Genomic DNA, 24,441 nt, shown 5'->3' with positions numbered 1-24,441 from the left:
CATCAGTTCAGGCCAAGTTCTACTGTCAACTGAGTTTTGACATGAAAGCATATGGACATTTTTTAGCTTTTAGAGCTTTCTGGATTTTGGAGTTGTGCATAGGAATAGGATGGACGTATTTGGGGTCCGCTTTCTCAACCTCAAAGTGCCGGCAAGCTTCAAATTAAATGGAGCTGAGTGTGTTTATGGTAGGGAATAATTTATTCTGATTTAACACACTAGTGTGTGATGTGACCTCATTTGTATTTTCCTTCCAAAGACTAGTCCTTTTGTTGAGGGGCGTTTTTCTTCAGCCTGGTTCCCCCAACTCCCATTTGCAATCTTTGTGAAAAATCAGTTTTACATATGAGCCATCTGGAACTAAAGTGAGAAGTGTGAGAGTGTAGAGTAGAGGCTAAGAGTGTGGGCTTTAGGCACAGAAAGACTTAAGTTTAAGCCCCAATTCTGGCACTCACTAGATGGCACCTTACTTTAAAACAAATCTCTGAATGTTGGAGATTTCATCTGAAAAACCAGACCGTCTACCTCAACAGGATTGCTGTGGAGATTAAGAAAGAATGTTAGTGAAGTACTTAGAAGAGCTTTTGTTTTATTCTCATCTTTTCCTGCTGGTATTTGGGTAGATTATGTGCTTCCCTCCATGTAACTGGATTTTCGTGTGGTTCCCTCTGTCTCCCTTAGAGGTTCTGGGTTGCTACACTTTCCCCATTCATGACCCACTTCTGTTCCATTCTTGTGTCTTAGACATCAAATCCTGCCTCATCAATGATTCCCACACCAAAAAATCCACAAACTCCTAAGCTTTATATGGAGCTAGTAGTTTTACCAAAAATGGAACGTCTTAGGGTAGAGTCCATATTGTGCAGTATGAGGCCGTTCACTATCTGAAATGTGCCACTCATTTTTTCTCATCTTTACCTTACTCCAGCATTGTGTTCCCACTACCCAGGGAAATCTTTCACTTTCTCCCATGAAGCAATTCTCTTACTCTGGTCTCTCAAGGCTCACCTTCTACAGCAAATTAATTTTAAAGGAGTTTCTCCCACCCTAAATGGTACCTTTCCTAAGAAGATTTCTAGTGAATACAGTTTCCTTAACCTGATTACACATGCATTTCAACTGCTTAGCTCCTTTTTCCTTGCTATGATGTGGAAAACAATTCTTTTTTTCTAGAAATATATCAAATAAAATGAGTATGTGGTCCTTTTTGGTAATATTTGTTGAGATTCGTGTTATAGATTTCTTCCAGTTTAGATAATTCTCTCTGGTAAGACTCTGCAGCTAGTGAAGAGAATGTTACAGCCACCTGGTGTTATTAAATGCTAAAATAGTAAACAAGAACGTGTAAAATATTTTCAAAGAATAGAATTAGGAGGGGTTTTTTTTCCCCTCAAGAGTAAGTTAACCTGTAAAAACAGATTCCTGAGTGATACTGTCACTCACTGGCTGTGGGGAATAATTGTTAATACTCAGTGAAGAATGCTTAGCCTATGTCCAGGCCCCTGAAAGCATGGGCTTCCCTTCCTAAGATGTGAAATTTAGAATATAGCATTCTAGAAATGGTAGTTTGTCAACAGATTGTTTATTAAAGACTTGGTGGACACATACAAGCATGCTAGAAAATGTAAAGGGGGTTCCCTTGTGGCTGAAGAGGGTAAAGAATCTGCCTGCCGTGCAGGAGACGCAGGTTCAATCCCTGGGTCAGGAAGATCCCAGGGAGAACAGCATAGCAACCAACTCCAGTATTCTTGCCTGGAGAATCCCAGGGACAGAGGGGCCTAGCAGGCTACAGTCCACGGGGTTGCAAGGAGTCAGACACAACTGAGTGACTAACACACATACAGAAAGTGTAAAAGACTTGATTTTTGCCCTCAGGAAACTTGTAAGATTATAAAATAGACCATTCCCAAAATAAATAGAGAGTAATTATCTCTGGAGTATATGTATAATCCGTTGTAAAATAGGGATGGAGGTGGAGGAGACCTTAGGCAGAGATTGTATTTAGGCTTCTATAGTGGCATTTCTAATAATTATTATACATTTATACATTTTAAAAGCAAGTTAAGCTGCCATCATATCAGTCTAAGACATTTAGAAGCCTTTGTTATTCAGAAAAGTTACACATTTCATATGTAATAATTTGCCTATAGGAATATTTTGGTTAATGTTATCTGTTAAAGATTTCAGTTTGCAATATCTTCCCTGGTAGTAGCATTTAATACCTTGCATTTAGTAGCACTTAGTATTTAGTAGCATTTAATACTGTATGTGGAGATGTCAAAGTCCTCAACCACTGCTTGATGTTATTCTGGGAGGACAGACAATTGAGGGACTTCACCTGGGGAAGCAGAACGTGCTGTTGACTATAATCAAGTGTTGATTCTGCCTTTGGAAGTGGCTTTAAATGCTGTATAGAGAATATTTGATGTCTGTTCTGTACATTTCCCAGTAGAATAATTGTCATATCACAGAACATCCTAGGCATTGTTTATAAAGGTTTGTGAGTTGTTAGTTAGATTTAAAATGTAATAATCAGATAAGTAAATAAGGCAATTAATTAATTAGTGAAATACTTGGTAGTTAAGACTTCTCAGATCAAAGAACTTATTATACTTGGCCATTAATTTGTTTTTTGGCTTCTCCTTGCAGCATGCAGGATCATAGTTCCCCAAACAGGGATTAAACCTGCATCCCCTACATTGGAAGTGTGGAGTTGTAACCACTGGAAACCATGAATTTTTTTTTAATTAAAATTTTTTTTGCAAAGAGCATTCACAAGGTTGATGTTTTGTAAAACACCAATTTGAGAACTGCTGACATGTAAGAATTAGGGAAATTGAGATTTGTTCTATTCCACATAGTGTTTGCCACTGTCTTAGAGGAATTGTTCTTAGTCTTTAGTCTTTCTGTATATCAGACTCACCTATAGCAGTTAATAGGCAAAAATACAGTGCTGGGGGACTTGCCTGGTGGGCCAGTGGTTAAGAAGCTACCTTTCAATGCAGGGGACACAGGTTTGATCCCTGGTGAGGGAGCTAAGATCCCACATGCCACATCTAAGATTCAATGCAGCGAAAAATAAAGAAATGAATATTTACCAAGAAAAAAATACATATATGTATATATACAAATGTCGGGCCTTCGCTCAGGCCCAACAAATTATATTGCTTAGCAAGCGTATTAACATTCTCTTGGCAAGTTCTTTTCTTGCATCCAATGAAAGATAACTGATGGAGCATTTGTGTATTGAGGTCAATATAGGAAAGCCTAGCAGTGTGATTCCAGAGAAGGCAATGGCACCCCACTCCAGTACTCTTGCCTGGAAAATCCCATGGGCGGAGGAGCCTGGTAGACTGCAGTCCATGGGGTCGCACAGGGTCGGACACGACTGAGGTGACTGAGTAGCAGCAGCAGCAGCAGCAGTGTGATTACTTACTTGTTTTCTGTTAAAGGCCATGCAGCTTCTGTGAGAACAAATGAAATGGAAATAGAGGTGACAGATCATTCTAATTCAAGACTGACGTAAAACTTGTTTTAAAATCTGTGTACACATACCTTACCTGTCCTCCGTACCCTCCCCACCTCGAAAAAGTTGAACCACTCATTTGTCTCCTTTACACCTCGATCTTCCACCAGATGATGGAGAAAAGTTGATGGGCTTATATACTTAGTAAAACTTTGTAAACAGGGAGCCAGATAAATTAGTGCAAAATATAACGTCCTACATTGTGAAAGGAAAATCAAAGTGGAGTCTGTTTTGCTAAGAGAGCTCTTTAAAATGGAGCTGGGAGTCTGTTAGTTTGTTTTGTTGTTATTGCTGTTGTTCTTGAGAGGCCATTAGTGAAGTAACATCTCAACCTGAATGGAATCGGACCTTTTGACCTGATGAAGTCGTCCAGAACACTTATGAAACCCTTACCCTAAAATAGCAGTAACAGTCTGTCTGCTTACCGGACCTCTACCCTATAACAACTTAGTCTTAAGGACAAACATTTTCCTATTTTTGTCAGAGTCAAGCACAGTTCTCACCAGTGATTTTTATTCTTCAGTTTATTAATGTGGTGCACCACATTGATTGATTTGCAGATATTGCACAACTCTTGTATCCTTGGGATAAGTCCCACTTGATATTGGTGTGTGCATGCATCCTTAGTCACTTTCTTGTGTCTGACTCTTTGCAACCCTTTGGACAGTAGCCTACCAGGCTCCTCTGTCCATGGGGTTTTTCAGGCAAGAGTACTGGAGTGGGTTGCCATTTTTTTCTCCAGGGGATCTTCCACACCCGGGGATTGAACCCACATCTCCTGCGTCTCCCGCATTGCAGGCAGATTCTTATCCCACTGAGTCATCAGGGAAGCATCCCTTTAAAGCATTGTTGGATTCAGTTTGCTAATGTTTTATTGAGGATTTTTGCCTCTATGTTTATCATGATACTAGCATATAATTTTATTATTTTGTTGTATCTTTGTCGAGTTTAGGTATCAGGGCGATGCTGGTTGATAGAATGAGTTTGGAAGCATTTCTTACTCTGCAAATTTTTGGAATGGTTTGAGAAAGAACGGTGTTAACTCTTCTCTAGGTATTTGGTAGAATTCACCTGTGAAGCCATCTGGTTCTACACTTTGTTTCTTGGGCATTGTTGTTGTTACTGATTTAATTTCAGGACTATTTATTAATCTGTTCATATTTTTCTTTTCTTCCTGTTGAATCTTGGGGATATTGTATATCTCTAGGAATTTGTCCTTTTCTTTTAGTTGGACCATTTTATTTGCATATAGTTGCTTATATTAATCTCTTATGATCCTTTATATTTCCGTGTTGTTGGTAGTAACTTTTATTCATTTCTAATTTCATTTATTTGGGCCCTCTCTCTTTTTTTCGTAATGTGTCTGGCTAATGGTTTATCAATTTTATTTCTCTTTTCAAAAACCCAGTTCTTAGTTCCAGTCACCTTTTCTCTTTTTTCATGTCTATTTCATTTATTTCTATTCTCATCTTTATGATGTCTTTCCTTCTACCAACTCTGGGCTTTGCCCTTCTTCTTCTAGTTTGTTTAGTGTGAGTGTAGGTGGTTTATTTCAGACTTCCTTATTTTCTGAGATCGGCTTGCGTCACCGTAAACTCACCAGCTCAGGCTGCATCCCGTAGGATTTGGATCATGGTGTTTTTGTTTTTATTTGTCTCCAGGTATTTTTTAAATTTCTTCTTTGATTTCTTAAGTGACCCATTGGTTGTTTAGTAGCATATTGTTTATCCTCTACATGTTTCGGACTCTTTTGTTGACTATGATGGCTATTCCATTTCTTCTAAGGAATTCCTGCCCACAGTTGTAGATATAATGGTCATCTGAGTTAAAGCCACTGGTTCCAGTCCATCTTAGTTCACTGATTCCTAGAATGTTGGTATTCACTCTTGTCGTCTCCTGTTTGACCACTTCCAATTTGCCTTGATTCATGGACCTGACATTCCAGGTTCCTATGCAATATTGCTCTTTACAGCATCGAACCTTGCTTCTGTCACCAGTCCCATCCACAGGTGGGTATTGTTTTTGCTTTGGCTCCATCCCTTCATTCTTTCTGGAGTTATTTCTCCACTGATCTCCAGTAGCATATTGGGCACCTACCGACCTGGGGAGTTCACTTTTCAGTGTCCTATCTTTTTGCCTTTTCATACTGTTCATGGGGTTCTCAAGGCAAGAATACTGAAGTGGTTTGCCATTCTCTTCTCCAGTGGACCACATTCTGTCAGACCTCTCCACCATGACCCGCCTGTCTTGAGTGTCCCTATATGGCATGGCTTAGTTTATTGAGTTAGACAAGTCTGTGGACTGTGTGAGCAGATTGGCCTGTTGTCTGTGATTGTGGTTTCAGGCTCTCTGCCCTCTGATTCTCTCTCTCAGTGCCTACTGTCTTACTTAGGTTTCTCTTACCTTGGGCGTGGGGTATCTCTTCACGGCTGCCCCAGCAAAGCATGATCTCTGTTTGTTTCCAAGGCAAACCATTCATTGTCACAGTAATCCAAGTCGATGCACTGACCACTAATGCTGAAGAAGCTGAAGTTGAGTAGTTCTATGAAGACTTACAAGACCTTCTAGAACTAACACCCAAAAAAGATGTGCTTCTCATTATAGGGGACTGGAATACAAAAGCAGGAAGTCAAGAAACACATGGAGTAACAGGCAAATTTGACCTTGAAATGCGGAATGAAGCAGGGCAAAGGCTAATAGAGTTCTGCCAAGAGAACACACTGGTCATAGCAAACACCCTCTTCCAACAACACAAGAGAAGACTATGCATGGACATCACCAGATGGTCAACACCGAAATCAGATTGATTATATTCTTTGCAGCCAAAGATGGAGAAGCTCTATATAGTCAACAAAAAAAAGACCAGGAGCTGACTGTGGCTCAGATCATGAACTCCTTATTGCCAAATTCAGACTGATATTGAAGAAAGTAGAGAAAACCACTAGACCATTCAGGTATGACCTATATCAAATCCCTTATGACTATACAGTGTAAGTGAGAAATATATTTAAGGGACTAGATCTGATAGAGAGCCTGATGAACTATGGACAGAGATTCGTGACATTGTACAGGAGACAAGAATCAAGACTATTCCCAAGAAAAAGAAATGCAAAAAAGCAAAATGGCTGTCTGAGGAGGACTTACAAATAGCTGTGAAAAGAAGGGAAGCGAAAAGCAAAGGAGAAAAGGAAAGATATTCCCATTTGAATACAGAGTTCCAGAGAATGGCAGGGAGAGATAAGAAAGCCTTCTTCAGTGATCAATGCAAAGAAATAGAGGAAAAGAACAGAATGGGAAAGACTAGAGATCTCTTCAAGAAAATTAGAGATACCAAGGGAACATTTCATGCAAAGATGGGCTCAATAAAGGACAGAAATGGTAGGGACCTAACAGAAGCAGTAGATATTAAGAAGAGGTGGCAACAATACACAGAAGAACTGTACAAAAAAGATCTTCATGGCCAAGATAATCACAATGGTGTGATCACTTACCTAGAACCAGACATCTGGAATGTGAAGTCAAGTGGGACTTAGGAAGCATCACTACGAATAAAGCTAGTGGAGGTAATGGGATTCCAGTTGAGCTATTTCAAATCCTGAAAGATGACGCTGTGAAAGTGCTGCACTCAATATGCCAGCAAATTTGGAAAACTCAGCAGTGGCCACAGGACTGGAAAAGGTCAGTGTTCATTCCAATCCCAAAGAAAGGCAATGCCAAAGAATGCTCAAACTACCACACAATTGCACTCATCTCACACGCTAGTAAAGTAATGCTCAAAATTCTCCAAGCCAGGCTTCAGCAATACGTGAACTGTGACCTTGCAGGTGTTCAAGCTGGTTTTAGAAAAGGCAGAGGAATCAGAGATCAAATTACCAACATCTGCTGGATCATGGAAAAAGCAAGAGAGGTTCCAGAAAAACATCTGTTTCTGCTTTATTGACTATGCCAAAGCCTTTGACTGTGTGAATCAGAATAAGCTGTGGAAAATTCTGAAAGAGATGGGAATACCAGACCACCCGACCTGCCTCTTGAGAAGCCTGTATGAAGGTCGGGAAGCAACAGCTAGAACTGGACATGGAACAACAGACTGGTACCAAATAGGAAAAGGAGTATGTCAAGGCTGTATACTGTCACCCTGCTTATTTAACTTATATGCAGAGTACATCATGAGAAACGCTAGGCTGGAGGAAGCAGAAGCTGGCATCAAGATCTCCAAGAGAAATATCAATAACCTCAGATATGCAGATGACACCACCCTTATGGCAGAAAGCGAAGAAGAACTAAAAAGCCTCTTGATGAAAGTGAAAGAGAGTGAAAAGTTGGCTTAAGGCTCAGCTGAAAACGAAGATCATGGCATCTGGTCCCATCACTTCATGGGAAATAGATGGGGAAACAGTGGTAACAGTGGCTGACTTTATTTTTCTGGGCTCCAAAATCACTGCAGATGGTGACTGCAGCCATGAAATTAAAAGACGCTTACTCCTTGGACGAAAAGTTATGACCAACCTAGACAGCATATTGAAAAGCAGAGACATTACTTTGCCAACAAAGGTCTGTCTAGTCAAGGCTATGGTTTTTCCAGTGGCCATGTAAAGATGTGAGTTGGACTATAAAGAAAGCTGAATGCCGAAGAATTGATGCTTTTGAACTGTGGTGTTGGAGAAGACTCTTGAGAGTCCCTTGGACTGCAAGGAGATCCAACCAGTCCAATCTAAAGGAGATCAGTCCTAGGTGTTCATTGGTAGGACTGATGTTGAAGCTGAAACTCCAATACTTTTGGCCACCTGATGCGAAGGGCAGACTCATTTTAAAAGACCCTGATGCTGGGAAAGATTGAGGGCAAGAGGAGAAGGGGATGACGATGAGATGGTTGGATGGCATCACCAACTCAATCGACATGGGTTTTGGTGAACTCTGGGAGTTGGTGATGGACAGGGAGGCTTGGCGTGCTGTGGTTCAAAGGGTTGCAAAGAGTTGGAGACGACTGAGCGACTGAACTGAACTGAATTACATGTTTACATTTTTGCAATGTTTTTCTTATAGTTAATATTCTGGTCACATAGCATTCTGGTTGAAAAAATGCTTCATAGGATTTCAGTTTTCTTAATTTTACTAAGGCTTAGCTGTGATCTATCCTGGAGAATGCTCCCTGTGTATTTGAAAAGAATGTATTCTACTGCTTTGGATGGAATGTTCTATGTATATCTGTTAAGTCCATCCGATCTAATGTATCATTTAAGGCTAGTGTTTCCTTATTGATTTACTCTCTGGGTGATCTGTTCATTAATGTAAATGAGGTGGTAAAGTCTTCTACAATGATTTCATTACTGTTGACTTCTCCCTTTATGTCTATATTTACATTACGTTAATATTTGCTTTCTATATGTACGTTCTCCTATGTTGGATGCATATACATTTACAGTTGTTATAGTTTCCTTTTGGATTAATCCCTCAATCATTATGTAATATCCTTCTTTGTCTCCTGTAACAGTCTTTGTTTTAAATTCTATTTTGTCCGTATAGGTATTGCTATCCTGGCTTTCTTTTGATTTCCATTTGCATGGAGTATCTTGTTCCATCCCTTTACTTTCAGTGTGTATGTTGCTTTAGGTATGAAGTGAATCTCTTGTAGGCAGTATATATATGTGTGAAAGTGAAGTCACTCAGTCATGTCTGATTCTTTGTGACCCCATGGACTGTAGCCTACTAGGCTCCTCTGTCCGTGGGATTTTTCAGGCAAGAGTACTGGAGTGGGTTGCCATTTCTTTCTTCAGGGGATCTTCCCAACCTAGAGATCGAACCTGGGTCTCGCCCATTGCAGGCAGACATTTTACCATCTGAGCCACCAGGGAAGCCCGAGAATACTGGAGTGGGTAGCCAGCCTTTCTCCAGAAGATCTTCCCGATCCAGGAATCCAAACTGGGTTTCCTGCATTGCAGATGGATTCTTTACCAACTGAGCTATCAGGGAAGCCTATATATATATGTAGAGGTCTTGTTTTTATAGTCCATTCAGCCACTCTTTGTTTTTTGATTGGAGTCTTTGGTCTCTTTACATTTAAAGTAATTATTGATAGATATGTATTTATTGCCGTTTTATTCTTTGTATTTGTAGTTCCTTTTTGTCCTTTTATTTTGCTTTTGTTCTCTTCTCTTGTGTGGGCTTCCCTGGTGGCTCAGCTGGTAAAGAATCCGCCTGCAATGCTGAAGACCTGGGTTCGATCCCTGGGTTGGGAAGATTCCCTGGAGAAGGGAAAGGCTACCCACTCTAGTATTCTGGCCTGCAGAATTCCATGGACTGTATATAGTCCATGGGGTCCAAAGAGTCAGAGATAACTGAGCAACTTTTACTTTCATTTGTGATTTAATGACTGTTTTAGTGTTGCGTTTGAATTTTTTCTCTTTCTTGTGTGTGTATCTATTATAGATTTTGGGTTCATGGTTACAGTGAGGTGTATTTATAGCAATATGTTTATTTAAGTTGCCGATCTCTTAATTTCAAGCACATATTAACAACTCTGCATTTTTACTCCCTTCTCCTCGATTACTATTTTTGTCATATTTTACCATTTTGTTTTGTGACTCCTTTAATTGAAGATATAGATGATTTTACTAGTTTTATTCTTTAACCTTCCTCCTAACTCTGTATGTAGTTAAATTTACTACCTTTAGTGTATATTTGACTTTAATATACACAGTGAGCTTTTTTCTTTCATAGTTTTAAGGCTCCTAGTTGTGGCCATTTCTTTTTTGCTTAGAGAAGTCCCTTAAACATTTCTTGTAAAGCTGGTTTGGTAGTGCTGAAATCTTTTAGCTTTTGCGTCTTTTAAAACTTTTGAGGACTTCCCTGGTGGTACACTGCATAGGAATCTGCCTACCAATGCAGGGGACCATGGGTTTGATCTCTGGTCCAAGAAGATCCCACATGGTGCAGAGCAGCTCAGCCCATGTGCCACAACTGCTGAGCCTGTGCTCTGGAGCCTGCGAGCCACATTTACGGAGCCCCTGTGCTGCAACTGCTGAAGCCTGTGTGCATTGAGCCTGTGTTCCACAACAGCAATGAGAGGGCTTCCCAGCTGGTGCTAGTGGTAAAAAAAAAAAAAAAAAAAAAGCTCACCTGCCAGTGCAAGAGACTTCAGAGATTCGGGTTCAGTCCCTGAGTTGGGAAGATCCCCTGGAGGAGGAAATGGCAACACACTCCAATATTCTTGTCTGGAGAATCCCTTGTACAGAGGAGCCTGGCAGGGCTACAGTCCATAGCATCCCCGAAGAGTCAGACACAACTGAAGCGACTTAGCGCACATGCGCTGCGATGAGAAACCCGTGCACTGCAAGAAGAGTAGCCCCTGCTTGCCCCAACTGGAGGAAGCCCACGCTTAACGGTGGAGACCCAGTGCAACCAAAAGTAAATATAGTTGACCAAAGTTTTAATCTCTCCATCAAATCTGAATGAAAGCCTTGCCAGGTGGAGTAGTCTTGGCTGTAGGTTTTTCCCTTTTATCTCTTTAATTATATTGTGCCAGTCCCTTCTGGTCTTTAGAGTTTCTGCTGAAAATTCAGCTGACAGCCTTATGGGCGTTACCATGCATGTAACTCATTGCTTTTCCCTTGCTGCTTTTAATATTTTATCTTCATCTTTAATTTTTGCCATTTTAATTACAGTGTGTCTTGGTAGGGCCCTCTTTGAATTGATCCTGCTTGGCACTCTGTGTTTCCTGGACCCGGCTGTCTGTTTCCTTTTCAGGTTAGGAAAGTTTTCAACTATTATGTATTCAAATATGTTCTCTGCCCCACTCATCAGGCAACTTTTAACAATCTTATGCCCTTTTGTCTGTATGACTCTTTGTTTTCCTCGCAACACTCTTTTTTAGTTCAGTTCAGTCACTTAGTCATGTGACCGACTCTTTGTGACCCCATGGACTGCAGCATGCCAGGCTTCCCTGTCTATCACCAACTCCCTGGAGCTTGCTCAAATTCATGTCCATCGGGTCAGTGATGGCATCCAGCCATCTCATCCTCATCTCCCCCTGTCTTTAATCTTTCCCAGCATCCAGGTCTTTTCAGATGAGTCAGTTCTTCGCATCAGGTGGCCGAAGTATTGCAGTTTCAGCTTCAGCATCAGTCCTTCCAATGAATATTCAGGGTTGATTTCCTTTAGGATTGACTGGTTTGATCTCCTTGAAGTCCAAGAGACTCTCAAGAGTCTTCTCTAACACCACAGTTCAAAAGCATCAGTTCTTCAGCACTCAGCTTTCCTTATAATCTGACTCTCACATCCATACATGACTACTGGAAAAACCATAGCTTTGAGTAGACGGATCTTTGTCGGCAAAGTAATGTCGCTGCTTTTTAATATGCTGTCTAGGTTGGTCATAGCTTTTCTTCCAAGAAGCAAGCATCTTTTAATGTCACGGCTGCAGTCACCATCTGCAGTGATTTTGGAGCTCAAGAAAATAAAATCTCTCACTGTTTCCCCTCTTCTGGGGTTACCCAAATCTGTGGTTCCTGAATTCCAATTCTTAAGATCCCAAATAAACTCATTTCTTATTTGCAGCCTCCTGCGTTGTTTTTGGTTGACAGTATGTATTTAAAATTTATAAAATTACTTTCTGTTAGTGCTTATGTAGCTTTAAAATTTGTGGATATGTTATATGTATACACATATATACGACTATGAAAAATTAGAAGAGAAAACAAAAGCAAAGTTCTAGAGTTAGAGTTTGGTAGGTTTCTCCAGCAACTGTTGGGACAGGGAGACTTACATTCCTGCCACCAGGGAAGTAAAAATCTGCCATGGAGTTAAGGGTGTTTCATGGAGTAAGGCTTTGTAATGGATTAAATGTCTCTCCCAATGTGCTTCCCTTGCTCTGACTTTATGCTCATCATCCATTCTTAATTAGTAATTCTCTTTTACTGTAATTAACTGCTACTAATTAGGAATCCCAGGCATTTAGATTTTGAATCATCAGAATGTATTAGCTATTCAAAAGAATAAACAAGTAAGTATCTCTTCCTACCTTCCCCTAGCCTGTACTATCAGCTTTTCCTTCTTTCTCTTTCTAGCCTCTCCCTCTCCACCAGACTCTGTCTGTGAACATTTAAACATGTTCTGGGCTCTCCAGTCTTTAAAAATAAAGTTTCCAGGGACCATCCATCCCTCTGGTTCCTGTTCATTCCTCTTCCTTTCCTTGGCACCTGGCCCCTTGAAAGAGTTTTGATTACTTCCTGTCACCTGCAATTCATATCTCATCCATTTTACTTTCTCCCTCATTTCTGTTCAAGGATCCTGCTTTCATTGTGGTCATAAGATATCTCCATGGTCCTAAATTCTGTAGACACTTCTCAGCCTTCCTTTTGACCTTGCATCCCTGGTGGCTCAGCTGGTAAAGAATCCACCTCCAGTGCTGAAGACCTGGGTGCGTTCCCTGGGTTGGGAAGATCCCCTGGAGAAGGGAATGGCTACCCACTCCAGTATTCTGACCTGGCGAATTCCATGGACTGTGTATAGTCCATGGGGTCACAAAGAGTCAGACACGACTGAGCGACTTTCACTTTCACTGAGCGACTTTCACTTTCACTGAGTGACTTTCACTTTCACTTTTCACTTCAGCCTTCAACATACCTACCTTACTTACACAGTCCTCTGTGTCTAATGTGGCAGATTATCACAAACTGGAGGCTTAAAACACCATGAATTTTTTCTCTTACCATCTGGAGGCTAGAAGTCAAAAATCGGAAGTCAAGAAACAAAAAATCAGGCTGGACTCTCTCTGGAGACTGCAGAGGAGAATCTGCTCTTTGCCTGTTCAACTTGTGGTGCCTGTAGGCATTTCTTGACTTGTGGCCCCACCACTCCAATCTCTGCCTCCCCGGTCACATGGCCTCCTTTTCTCCATGTCAAATCTCCTGCTTTTCTCTTACAAGACACTTACCATTGGATTTAGGGCCTCCTGGGATAATGCAGGATGATCTGCTTATCTCAAGGTCCTTAATGTAGTTACGTCTACAAAGACCCTTATTTCAAATAATGTAGTGTTCGCAGATTCTCGGCATTGGAATCTGAACATATCTTTTTGGGGGCTACCTTTCAACTCACTATAAGTGAAGGGTTCTGTCTTCCCTTGATTTCTGTGGCGTCACACTCTTCTGGTTTCCTTCTCAGTCTGCTTGTCTATCTCCTTGTGCTACCTGGCTTTGCCCTCTCTCCCTAGGCAACATTCGAGGCCCATGACTCCGGGCACCATGTGTGTAGACGACTATTCCAGATTTCTGTATTTAGTCACACCTCTCCTGTTGATGCACACAAGCAAGCTACCTGTGTCACCATTTGAGTGCTTCAGAGGCATTCCACATTTAATGTATCCAGTATAGAATGCATCACCCGTTATACCTTGAATCCCCATCCCCACCCAAGAAAAATCCACCCTTCCCGTGGAGTTCCCTTGCTCAGCGAGTGACACCACCCCTCACCCAGTTGCTGGTGCCAGAGTCATCCTCGGTATCTGCCTCGCCTTGTCTCCCCGCATCCAGTTCCTCACCAGAAAAGCCTAAAATAGGTCTGGAATCTCCTCTCTTCTTACTGCCATTGTCCTAGTCTAAGCAGCTGCCTTTTGTTTTTCATCTGGGTTAGTGCATTAGCTGCCTTACTGGTCTCCCATTGTCCTCTCTCAGTCTCTCCAATCCATTTTCCATATGGCAGCCTGAGTAACACAAAATATGAATGGAGTCACGTCGCTGTGCTGCTGAGCACCGCTTTCAGTGGCTTTCACTGCTTTTCGGATGATCTCCAAAATTCTTCATGTAGCCTCTGGTGTCCTAGATGATCAGGTCCATCTGCCTCTGCACCCGCATCTCTCTCTTCCTTGGCCGTTCTCCAAGGAAGGAGGTTCTCCTTTGACTCAGACTATATGCGTATGCACCTTCTTACAGTTCTTGAACGTTGCCTCCTGCCTCTGAATCCTTGCACATGGTTTTCTCTCTCTTCCCTCCTGCTAGCTAACAAATTTTTCAGGTATCAATCGAAATGTTGCTTGTTCAGAGACACCCTTCTCAGCCATCCCCCACTCCTGAACTAGATTGGGTCTTCCTGTCTTCTAATAGTCCCTTTTGCCTCTCCTTTTAACTTAATACTAATTATTCTTAACTATTTGCTTATCTCTCTCCTGAGAGAATGTAAATACCATCAGTGAAACAACTGTGTACCTTGTGAAAATAGCTGTCAAGCACAGGGCTGAGGGTAGACACACAGATTCTAGTGTGTGAGCGCATCTAATTACCTGAGTTACTAAGATGTAACTGGGAAAGACCAAAGCCTGAATCTAGTGGCAACATGTTTGAAGTAAAATAACATGTAAAACTGTTACTCACAATGTTTAATTTTTTAAATCGTATTCACCAGACTGATTTGTGGTGCTGGAGAAGACTCCTTAGAGTCCCCTGGACTGCACGGGGATCAAACAGTCATTCCTAAAGGAAATCAACCCTGAATATTCATTGGAAGGATTGATGCTGAAGCTGAAGCTCCAATAGTTTGGCCACCCGATGTGAAGAGCTGGCTCATTGGAAAAGACCCTGATGCTGAGAAAGATTGAAGGCAAAGGAGAAGGGGGCGGCAGAGAATGATATGGTTAGATAGCATTACCAACTCAGTGGATGTGAATTTGAACAAACTCCAGGAGATAGTGAAGGACAGAGGAGACTGGCATGCTGTAGTCTATGGGGTCACAAAGAGTCGGACACGACTTAATGACTGAATGACAACAACCAGACTGAATGAAGTTAACAAAACTGCAGGAAACAGAATAGTAGAGACTAGTTTTAATATAAACTACTCAATAGACTTTTTCCCAATAATTGAGTCAATAGTTCCAAGTATTCTTGACAGTCAAGTTGTTATCCTGGGCATAATCTAGTTTTAGCTTCTGAAAAAAATCTCATCTAGGTTCAAAAAAAAAATAGCCAAGTTTTGGATTGGAAAAATTGTTGAATCTGAAAGTTGTGATTTTTCAAAGTGTTGAACTGATGAAGTATGTATTCTGGAAATATCCTAGGTATATTAAACGTCTTGAAGTTCTTTGTGGTTGGGAACCAAGACCTCTATTTCAAGCCAAATATCTTAAACACAAACTCTTGACCGAGGTAAAGTGCTAAATCATATGCTTGGCAGGAGCTTAGCATTCCTGTTTTGACTACATGCTTTACCATCTTCAGCCAAATGACAATCATTATTTTCCATTTTCAGCATGTTTGCCACACATTTAAGAGGGAAAGTGAGATGGAGGCGGGGAATGAGTTTCAAATAGTTCTTAGATTTCTTAATGCAGTTTAGATACAGACCAGACATCAACTCCTTTATGTGCTATTGAGTCTAGTTCTTGAAGAACTCCTCAAACAGTGACCTGCTTCAGACTGCACATTTGCCTTCTTAATAGATGGGTGGCAATTGGTGGTTTGTATGGCAGAGCTAGATGTCTGTGTTTACTGAATACCTGTGTTGTTTATTTATTATTATATAAGAACTTACCCCAAAGTTTAGCAGGCTAAAATAATAAACACTTAGTATCACAGTTCCTGTGGGTCAGGAATCTGGGAGCAGCCCAGCTGGGTGCCCCTACCTCAGAATCTCATAAAGTTCAAGTGGTCTCATCTGAGGACTTGATGGTGGGAAGATGACCTTCGAAACTTGCATGCTTGTTAACAAGACTGAGTAACTGGGAATTCCCTGGTGGTCCAGGGGTTAGGACTTGGCTGTTTCACTGCTGGGGTCCTCGGATTCAATCCCTTTTTGGGGAACTAAGATTCCACAAGCCAAGCAGAGCTGCCCAAAAAACAAAAAAAAAAAAATTGAACTCCTAGTCACATGGCCCTCTCCATAGTGTAGCTGACAACAGAGCAGCCATTCTGATTTGTGATCCTACTTTTGTAACCAAGCATTTTCCCCATCTCTGAAAGCTTTGGGGACATTTTCTTTGTCTCCACTAGACTAGAATTTCACAGTGATGTGACTTGGTGTGGGAGGATCAAAGTCATGAAAGTGAACTATCAAAATAAGATGGTTAGAGAAACACCGTGCTTTTGGAAGGCAAGCATGATGGCTGGTGAACTGGAGAGGAGCTGGAAACAGAGAGTGGTACATGCAACTTTGGAAACAGGACAGTCAAGGAAGTTACAGGCAATGGTCCTGTCTTACCTACTGTCTTCCCCAAGTTGGATGGCATTTCCCAAGGATACCTAGGATTTACCATTCTTCAGCCAAACCTCCCCATGCTCACCCCATTACTAATGTCAAGAGGCACATTAAGCACCAGGTGTCACTGTCACACAGTGGGCCCACAAACCAGTGTTGTTATTGAACCAACCCAGCAACCCTGTTTGCTTAGCCGCTGAACCAGTACCTTCTTTGGTCTTTAGCAATGTCTGGGTGTTTTTTTCTTAAGTGAGGTTGGACAGAATATATACTTTAAGTTACAGCATAAATATGAAATCTCTTTATAAATTGTTAGTTCAGTTCAGTCGCTCAGTCATGTCCGACTCTGTGACCCCATGAATCGTAGCACGCCAGGCTTCCCTGTCCATCACCAACTCCCGCAGTTCACTGAAATTCACGTCCATCGAGTCGGTGATGCCATCCAGCCATCTCATCCTCTGTCGTCCCCTTTTCCTCCTGCCCCCAATCCCTCCCAGTCTTTTCCAGTGAGTCAGCTCTTCTCATCAGGTGGCCAAAGTACTGGAGTTTCAGCTTTAGCATCATTCCTTCCAAAGAACATTCAGGACTGATCTCCTTTAGAATGGACTGGTTGGATCTCCTTGCAATCCAAGGGACTCTCAAGAGTCTTCTCCAACACCACAGTTCAAAAGCATCAATTCTTCAATGCTCAGCTTTCTTCACAGTCCACCTCTCACATCCATACATGACTACTATTGTTAAGCACTGTACAAATTAAGCTCTTGGATTGCTGCTGTTTAGAGAAACCAAACTTCCCAATTGTTTAGAAAAGGCGGAATTGTATAAAATGCAATTCAACACTATGTAACCTACTGTGGAGAGAACAATTTTTGTAGTATTGACAGTCCCAATCACAGTGTTTTTTGCTTTTCTAAAGTGTTTGTGTTAAAAAAAAAAAAAACTTTTTAAAATGTTTACGTTAAATTAGATAATATCCCCATGTTGAGTTGTGGTAATATTCCATTCCCTTTCTCATGAACAGGTATATCCTGCAATGTATTCTCTGTGCTCTGCCTTTCTCTTGAATTAGGATTATTCTGTTCTTTCTTCCTCTGCTTTCCCTTTCTCCTAACAGTCATGGGCACTCAGGATTTATTTTGGTGGCAAAGGCAGATGTTTTAGAAAATGGATGTCTGATTCTCTGTGGGTGACTTCCATAATGTGGGGAGAAATCACTGTGTTGATAGTAAGTGAAGTGAAATGAAGGTCGCTTAGTCGTGTCCGACTGTTTGTGACCCTATGGACTATACAGTCCATGGAATTCTCCAGGCCAGCATACTGGAGTGGGTAGCCTTTCCCTTCTCCAGGAGATCTTCCCAACCCAGGGATTGAACCCAGGTCTCCCACATTGCAGACAGATTCTCTACCAGCTGAGCCACCAGGGAAGCCCAAGAATACTGGGGTGGGTAGCCTATCCCTTCTCCAGGGGATCTTCCTGACCCAGAGATCAAACTGGGGTCTCCTGCACTGCAGGCAGATTCTTTACCAACTGAGCTATGAGAATAGTAAGCAACTGCCAAATGAATCTTTGGAAAGTGCTATCCATCAAGGTTCAAGACCTGTTAAGTCTCTGATTAGAAATACCTATCTACTCAGTTGCCCTGAGGTTCGGAACATACTTGCTTCTATCATTGTTATGCTGAAAATGGAAGTGGTAAAAATAAAAACTGGTTTCCCCCCTTTTATAGCCGTATGGGATTATTATTCTGGAGCAGTATTTGAAATAATCATTGATTTCTTTTGTCTCTGTCTGCTGCTGCTGCTGCTGCTAAGTCGCTTCAGTCATGTCCGACTCTGTGTGACCCCATAGACAGCAGCGCACCAGGCTTCCCTGTCCCTGGGATTCTCCAGGCAAGAACACTGGAGTGGGTTGCCATTTCCTTCTCCAATGCATGAAAGTGAAAAGTGAAAGAGAAGTCGCTCAGTCGTGTCCGACTCTTCGCGACCCCATGGACCGTAGCCTACCAGGCTCCTCTGTCCGTGGGATTTTCCAGGCAAGAGTACTGGAGTGGGGTGCCATTGCCTTCTCCGGTCTCTGTCTAAAATATATTAAACTGGTATATTTCATACTAGGTGGCCTAATTAAACCAACAGTGAATTACATGGGTTCTGTCTTAAATTCTCTTTGAACTATCAATGAATTATTTTTTCATCTTTTTTTATACAATTTTATTTACTGGGTCTTCGTTGCTGCGCACTGGCCTTTTCTCTAGTTGGGGTGAACAGGGGCTTCTTACTGCTTCTCTTGTTGTGGAGCATGGGCTCTAGGGCACATGGGCGTAAGTAGTTGTGGTGTGTGGGCTCAGTAGTAGTGGTTCCCAGGCTCTAGACCACGGGCTCAGTCGTTGCGGCGCGTGGGCTTAGTCACTCCACAGCATGTTGGATCTTCCCAGGCCAGGGGTCGAAGTGTCCCCTGCGTTGGTAGGCGGATTCTTTACCACTGAGCCACCAGGGAAGCCCGTATTCTTATTACTCTTCACAACTGTACTTTGTCTTTTAAGGTTATATTTTCTAATGTTCATAACAGGTTTGAAAGTTGAAAAAACTTCAGTAACTTTTAGTGTACCCAGAAGCAGAGAAGAACTTTTTCATGAATGTTACCAAGACAGAAATAAGTGAAAAATAATGTATTAAAACTTAAAGGTGCCCCCAGGGAGCGCTGGGGAGAGGACTGAGCTGAGACTGAAAGGAGGAGACAGGCTGGAAAGGGAAAATTGCCTAAGCATGACGATCCATGGGTATTTATGAAGTTCCTAATATTGAGGAAGATTACAAAATATAAAAGCTTTTCATCTCATGTTTCAGGAGTTGAGAATCTAACTAAGAAGAGAAAGATTATACATATGAAACAGAGTAGTTAAGTAGTATTAAGACGATGCTCATTACCTACAGGAGCTTAGGGGAGGTACTATAGAGCGTAAAGACTACAGTGCTCCGTCTTTGTTTATCTGGTTATTTTTGGCCATGCTGGGTCTTCACTGCTGTGCCCAGGCTTCACTAGCTGCAGCGACCGGGGCTGCTCCGTAGTTTCGGTTCGAGGGCCTCTCATGCAGTAGCTTGTCTCGCTGCGGAGCGCGAGCTCTAGTGCTTGGCCTCGGTAGCTGTGGTGCGAGGGCTTGGTCCATAGCATGCGCTTTCTCCCTGAACCAGGGGTCGTGCCTGCGTCCCCTGCGTTGGCTGGCAGATTCTTAACCACTGGACCCCCAGGAAAGTCCTACAGCTGTTTTTGAAGAATGGTTAAATTTTAAATAAAGAACTGAAAATAAATACATTCCAGATGATAGCAAGCATACCAAAATGAATTTGGAAGCCAAAAGAACACTCATGAGTGCAGATGAACAGGCACTTACATAATACCAGTGGGAATTTAAACTCTATGGCAGCTTGGCCATAAATCATGAGCCTTAAACAAACATTCTTTCCTATATGGCAGTTCTATTTTTAGGAATTATCTTAAGAAAATCATTAGAGAAATTGAACACAGAAAGTTCATCCCACCTTTATAATACAGAAACGCTGGAAACACACCAACTGACAGAATGTCTATATTAATATGGAAATGAGAAAGAGCAAATGATGGAACATCATGCTGTTACTATAAGAATGGGTGCTTGGGGAATGGGTTTGTGTATATGTGTCCTTAGGTACATAGGGGAAGTCAGCAAGCTTATATCCACCACATTGTGAATCATTTTTAACTCTGTATAGTTAGACAGCTGATGACCTTACTTTTTTCCTTTTTGCTTTCCAATGTCATAAGCATGTATTATTTTTTGAAATAGGTTTTAAAGAAAAACAGAGCTTAATAAGGATCAGAATAGGAGTTTCCCTGGTAGTCCAGTGGCTAAGATTCTGTGCTTCCAGTGGAGGGGGCCCGGGTTCAATCCCTGGTCGAGGAACTAGATCTCACATGCTGCAACTCAGAGTTCACATGCTGAAATTAAAGATCCTGCCTGCCACAGCTAAGACCCAGCACAAGCAAAAAATAAATAAATAAATAAAGAAGAAAACAAAACAAAACAAAAATCAGAATAAGAGGCAACCGTTTACAATGTTTATTAAGAATGTATTTTTTCTACTTTTTTAAATGTTAGGGAAGCTATGATCTTGGTTAGGTTCTAGAACTTACAGAAATTTGGCTTGAAAAGGTCCTCTCCCACCCAGCACCCATCCCACTTGCTTAGAAAAGCTAACTGAGCTGAGATGTTTTTTCTTTTAACTCTTAAAGAATTGTACATCTGTATAGGTAACTAGTTACAGACTAGCATTTTCTGTTTATCTGTAGTTAATAACTTTGATTTAGAACATCAGAAGCATCTGGAAGAATCTTTTCATTTCCTGGTTGTATCATTTTATCCTTTCTTTTGCTCCTGTGTAGGTTCTGTCATAATGAATGGATCCAGTGTGGCGAATACAGCACCCAATATAAAATCCAAAGAGGACCAGGTGTTAAATGGGCATGATGAGAAGGAAAACCCATTCGCAGAGTACATGTGGATGGAGAATGAAGAGGACTTCAACAGACAGGTAAAGAAGTGAAATGTAGTTCAACAGCTGTATTTTACCATCAGTCTGTCAAAAGAGAATTGTGTTCATTGGCTTTAGAATAACTTGAAAATACATAGACGCCTGGTCAGGGCTGACCAAAAAGCAACTTCAGTTGCTAAGAGACAAATTGAAGATACTTTGGAGGACGATATTGAAATTTTTCTATCATGCTAATTAAAAGAGGATCCAATGCCATGGTGTTCTGGTGTAGGCTTCTGGGAAACAGCAGCTGTGTGCAGACAGACCAGCCTGGCATGCCCCAAGTAGGAACTCAGGGACTGGCAGAATGCAAGTCTGAGATAGTGTATTTGGTGGGGGAAGGCTAGACTCCTTCCACAAAGATCCAGCAGTAATCAGTTGTCTTAAATCTCTGTGGTTGTAACACCCCCAGGTAAGCACTCCAGGTAGACAGGTGACTCTGCAACCACTTGATGCCCTCCATCGTTTTGCCCTGCCACTCCCAGAGCACTTGGCAACTGTAGGGTAACTCGAAGTCAAGCCATAGGAAAGGGAGAGAGCCAAATGTCAAGGCAAAGGGTCTCCTTTTAACCAAATGATGCCAGAGTACTCACATCCCTTCTTGGGGATGTTATGTGATTATAGTTACATGGCCATATCCAGCATGGGAGACAGGAAATTCGATTTTAACTGCACAACTGGTGCTTTGGGGAGATGGAAACAAGTTTAGGAAACAGCCAGGAGTTTCCACCTGCTGTGGCTCACTGTGTTATGATCTGTGTGAACAGTACATAGACCATGCTTCCTATGACACCCGTGGGCCCAGGTAACTGCTTTTGTGGCTTGTGCCTGTAAATAAGGGTAGACTTAATATGGAAGAACATGTTATGCTCTCGGGGAAAGTTTTAGGGCAGATCCTGAGCAGTCATGTTAAATCTTGTAGTTTGGAAATATTTTCAGTTGTTATTTTAAGTACTTTGTAACTAATTTACTTGAGATTAAAAAAAATAAAAAGTATAGTTAATTGTAAGGTTGAAATCATATGTTTAAGTCTTGCTACAGGTGACTTTTCCTTTGGATTCAACTATATTGGCTAGTTTGGGTGATTATTTTTGCTTGACTAGCCCTCTGGTGGCGGCATACGAGCTGTGAATCAGTCACCAGGCAGCCTACAGGGATGGCCAAACATGAAGCGGGAGGCCTGTGAAAATCACGCTGATCTCCAGAGTGAAGCATACTCTTTACCAAGAGTTAACAGGGTCTGCAAATAAGTATAAAATATCCTTGCTATATATTGCTTTAGATTTAAGATACTCTTTTTCAGAAATATGCAATTTGTTTAAATATTTGTATTATTTCTTCTTGTTTTGAAAGAATTTTCTACTGGTATGCCAGAAAGTGCTCTTTATATCTTTCTAAGGTTCTGAAAGTATTTTTCTCCCGAAGGGGCTTTATTACTAGAAAAGGGGGCCAGAAGCTGGGAGTTGGTTTTGGTTTAATCTCCACTGTCCAGGTAGTAGTCTAGATACATAGTTCCTGAACCCTTTTCATACTTGTAAAATGGGAAATTTAAGAACCGCCTCTCAATAAGATTGAAAAAAAATGTCAAGCTTTAAAATGATTTTCTGTTAAGTGCCATATGAGTGAAAAATATCTGTGTCACATATTAGATCTGTGAAAACCTGGAATTTCTGCTATTTTGACTATTTCCTGTCTTATTTTTTATGGAATTTGATTGAAAATACTAAAAGTTAAATTTCTTTCTAGCCTTTCATTAAAAGGATCATAATTCTTAGTAGATCTCATACAAGATCATTCTTAGTTGCAAAGTTATAACCTCTGAAAGAAAGAGGTAGAAAAAGACTAGAAAGTGTGAGTCCCACTGGGACAGTTAAGTCTGAGCTCTTCCCTGTTGCTTGCCAGGTGGAGGAGGAGCTGCAGGAGCAAGAATTCTTGGACCGCTGCTTTCAGGAGATGCTGGACGAGGAAGACCAAGACTGGTTTATTCCATCACGAGACCTGCCTCAGGCCATGGGACAGTTGCAGCAACAGTTGAATGGACTGTCAGTCAGTGATGGTCATGCTTCTGAAGATATTTTGGTAAGCGCATACGTAGTTCCACATGTGACATAGTGAAAAGAATATAGGATTTGGAGTCACGTCTCTCTTTTTGGCCCAACAACCTTGGGCAAGCTTTGGCGCCCTCTGAGTCACTGTTTCTTCACTCACTCACCACCTGGGCATTAACAAGGGGGTGCACTGAAGATGTGCTGCACCTCTTAAAGCACCGTGGAAATGTGATTGCTGCAGCGTCACCAACTTTCATTTTCTCCAGCGGCATTTTCAAAACAGAATTGGGATTAAGGATAAAAATTTGAACATGGAAGAGGTTTGGTTTTAAATTATCATTTGCTGTTGTCCTTTTCTTTTACTGTCCCTCAAATCTGTATTTATAGTTTTGAATGATTCTGTTATAAAAACTGCTGGTTCATTTTGGAAGAAATATACTTCTAAGAGACTGTTTTCCACTTATAATTAGAAGACCAGATAAATGAATTCTCTGCCTTCCATGTTTACTTAATGTCAGAATTCCATAAGTGACGTTGTTCTTGCACAATTCATGTCTGAATGATTTTGCCTGGCAGTTTGCTGAGGTTTTAGATCAAGATCTTGTCAATCAAGAGAGTAGCTAACCAAAGCGAGGATAGACAAAAATAATATAGGGATTGTGGTAACCAATCTAGTTTGATGGAGTACTCTGATTTTCATCGAGTGAAGGTACCTGTGAACTGAAAAATTATTTTTTGAGTCCAGGTTAACAAGCCTCTAATGAAAACATCATGAAGGGAACAGGAGAAAGAAAATGAGGTTAGCAGGGGCTGAGTCCATCAGGAGCCACTGAGAACAGTCCAGGAATAACTGCCTGAGTTGCAAGGAATTCTGTTTTTTTCTCTCCTTTGGGCTGAGAGGAAGGTACTGGTAATAACATAAGCAAGGAGAAAATAAATTTTAAAGTGCTAAAGTGCAGCTTGCCTTGGGATTTATTATCTCTTGGTTCTTATTTCAGAGCAAAAGTAACCTGAATCCGGACGCCAAGGAATTTGTACCAGGAGTGAAGTACTGAGCTGACAGAAAGCGTTGAGGAGGACTTGTATGTCCCCACATCTGGGGACAGTGCTGCACAA

At 41.4% G+C, this 24,441-nt stretch overlaps 1 protein-coding gene across 2 annotated transcripts in view; it reads left to right on the top strand.

The window, feature by feature from the left end:
• PAIP2B (poly(A) binding protein interacting protein 2B) overlaps window positions 1-24,441 on the top strand; it is a 41,121-nt gene extending 16,680 nt beyond the window's left edge. Inside the window, exons 2-4 of one of the 2 annotated variants that reach the window (XM_068984793.1) lie at window positions 21,129-21,277; window positions 23,180-23,356; window positions 24,324-24,441. In XM_068984793.1, the coding sequence (XP_068840894.1) occupies window positions 21,140-21,277; window positions 23,180-23,356; window positions 24,324-24,380 (372 nt within the window). In that variant the 5' untranslated portion in view covers window positions 21,129-21,139 and the 3' untranslated portion in view covers window positions 24,381-24,441. Of the gene's footprint in view, window positions 1-21,128; window positions 21,278-22,438; window positions 22,516-23,179; window positions 23,357-24,323 lie in introns of those variants that run through there. The other variant, XM_068984794.1, reaches the window with a different exon arrangement.

This window comes from Capricornis sumatraensis, chromosome 1 (genome assembly GCF_032405125.1).
Source record: "Capricornis sumatraensis isolate serow.1 chromosome 1, serow.2, whole genome shotgun sequence".
Taxonomy (NCBI): domain Eukaryota; kingdom Metazoa; phylum Chordata; class Mammalia; order Artiodactyla; family Bovidae; genus Capricornis; species Capricornis sumatraensis.
Note: the sequence above shows the minus strand (reverse complement) of the source record. Positions and strands in the feature narration are given on the sequence as shown.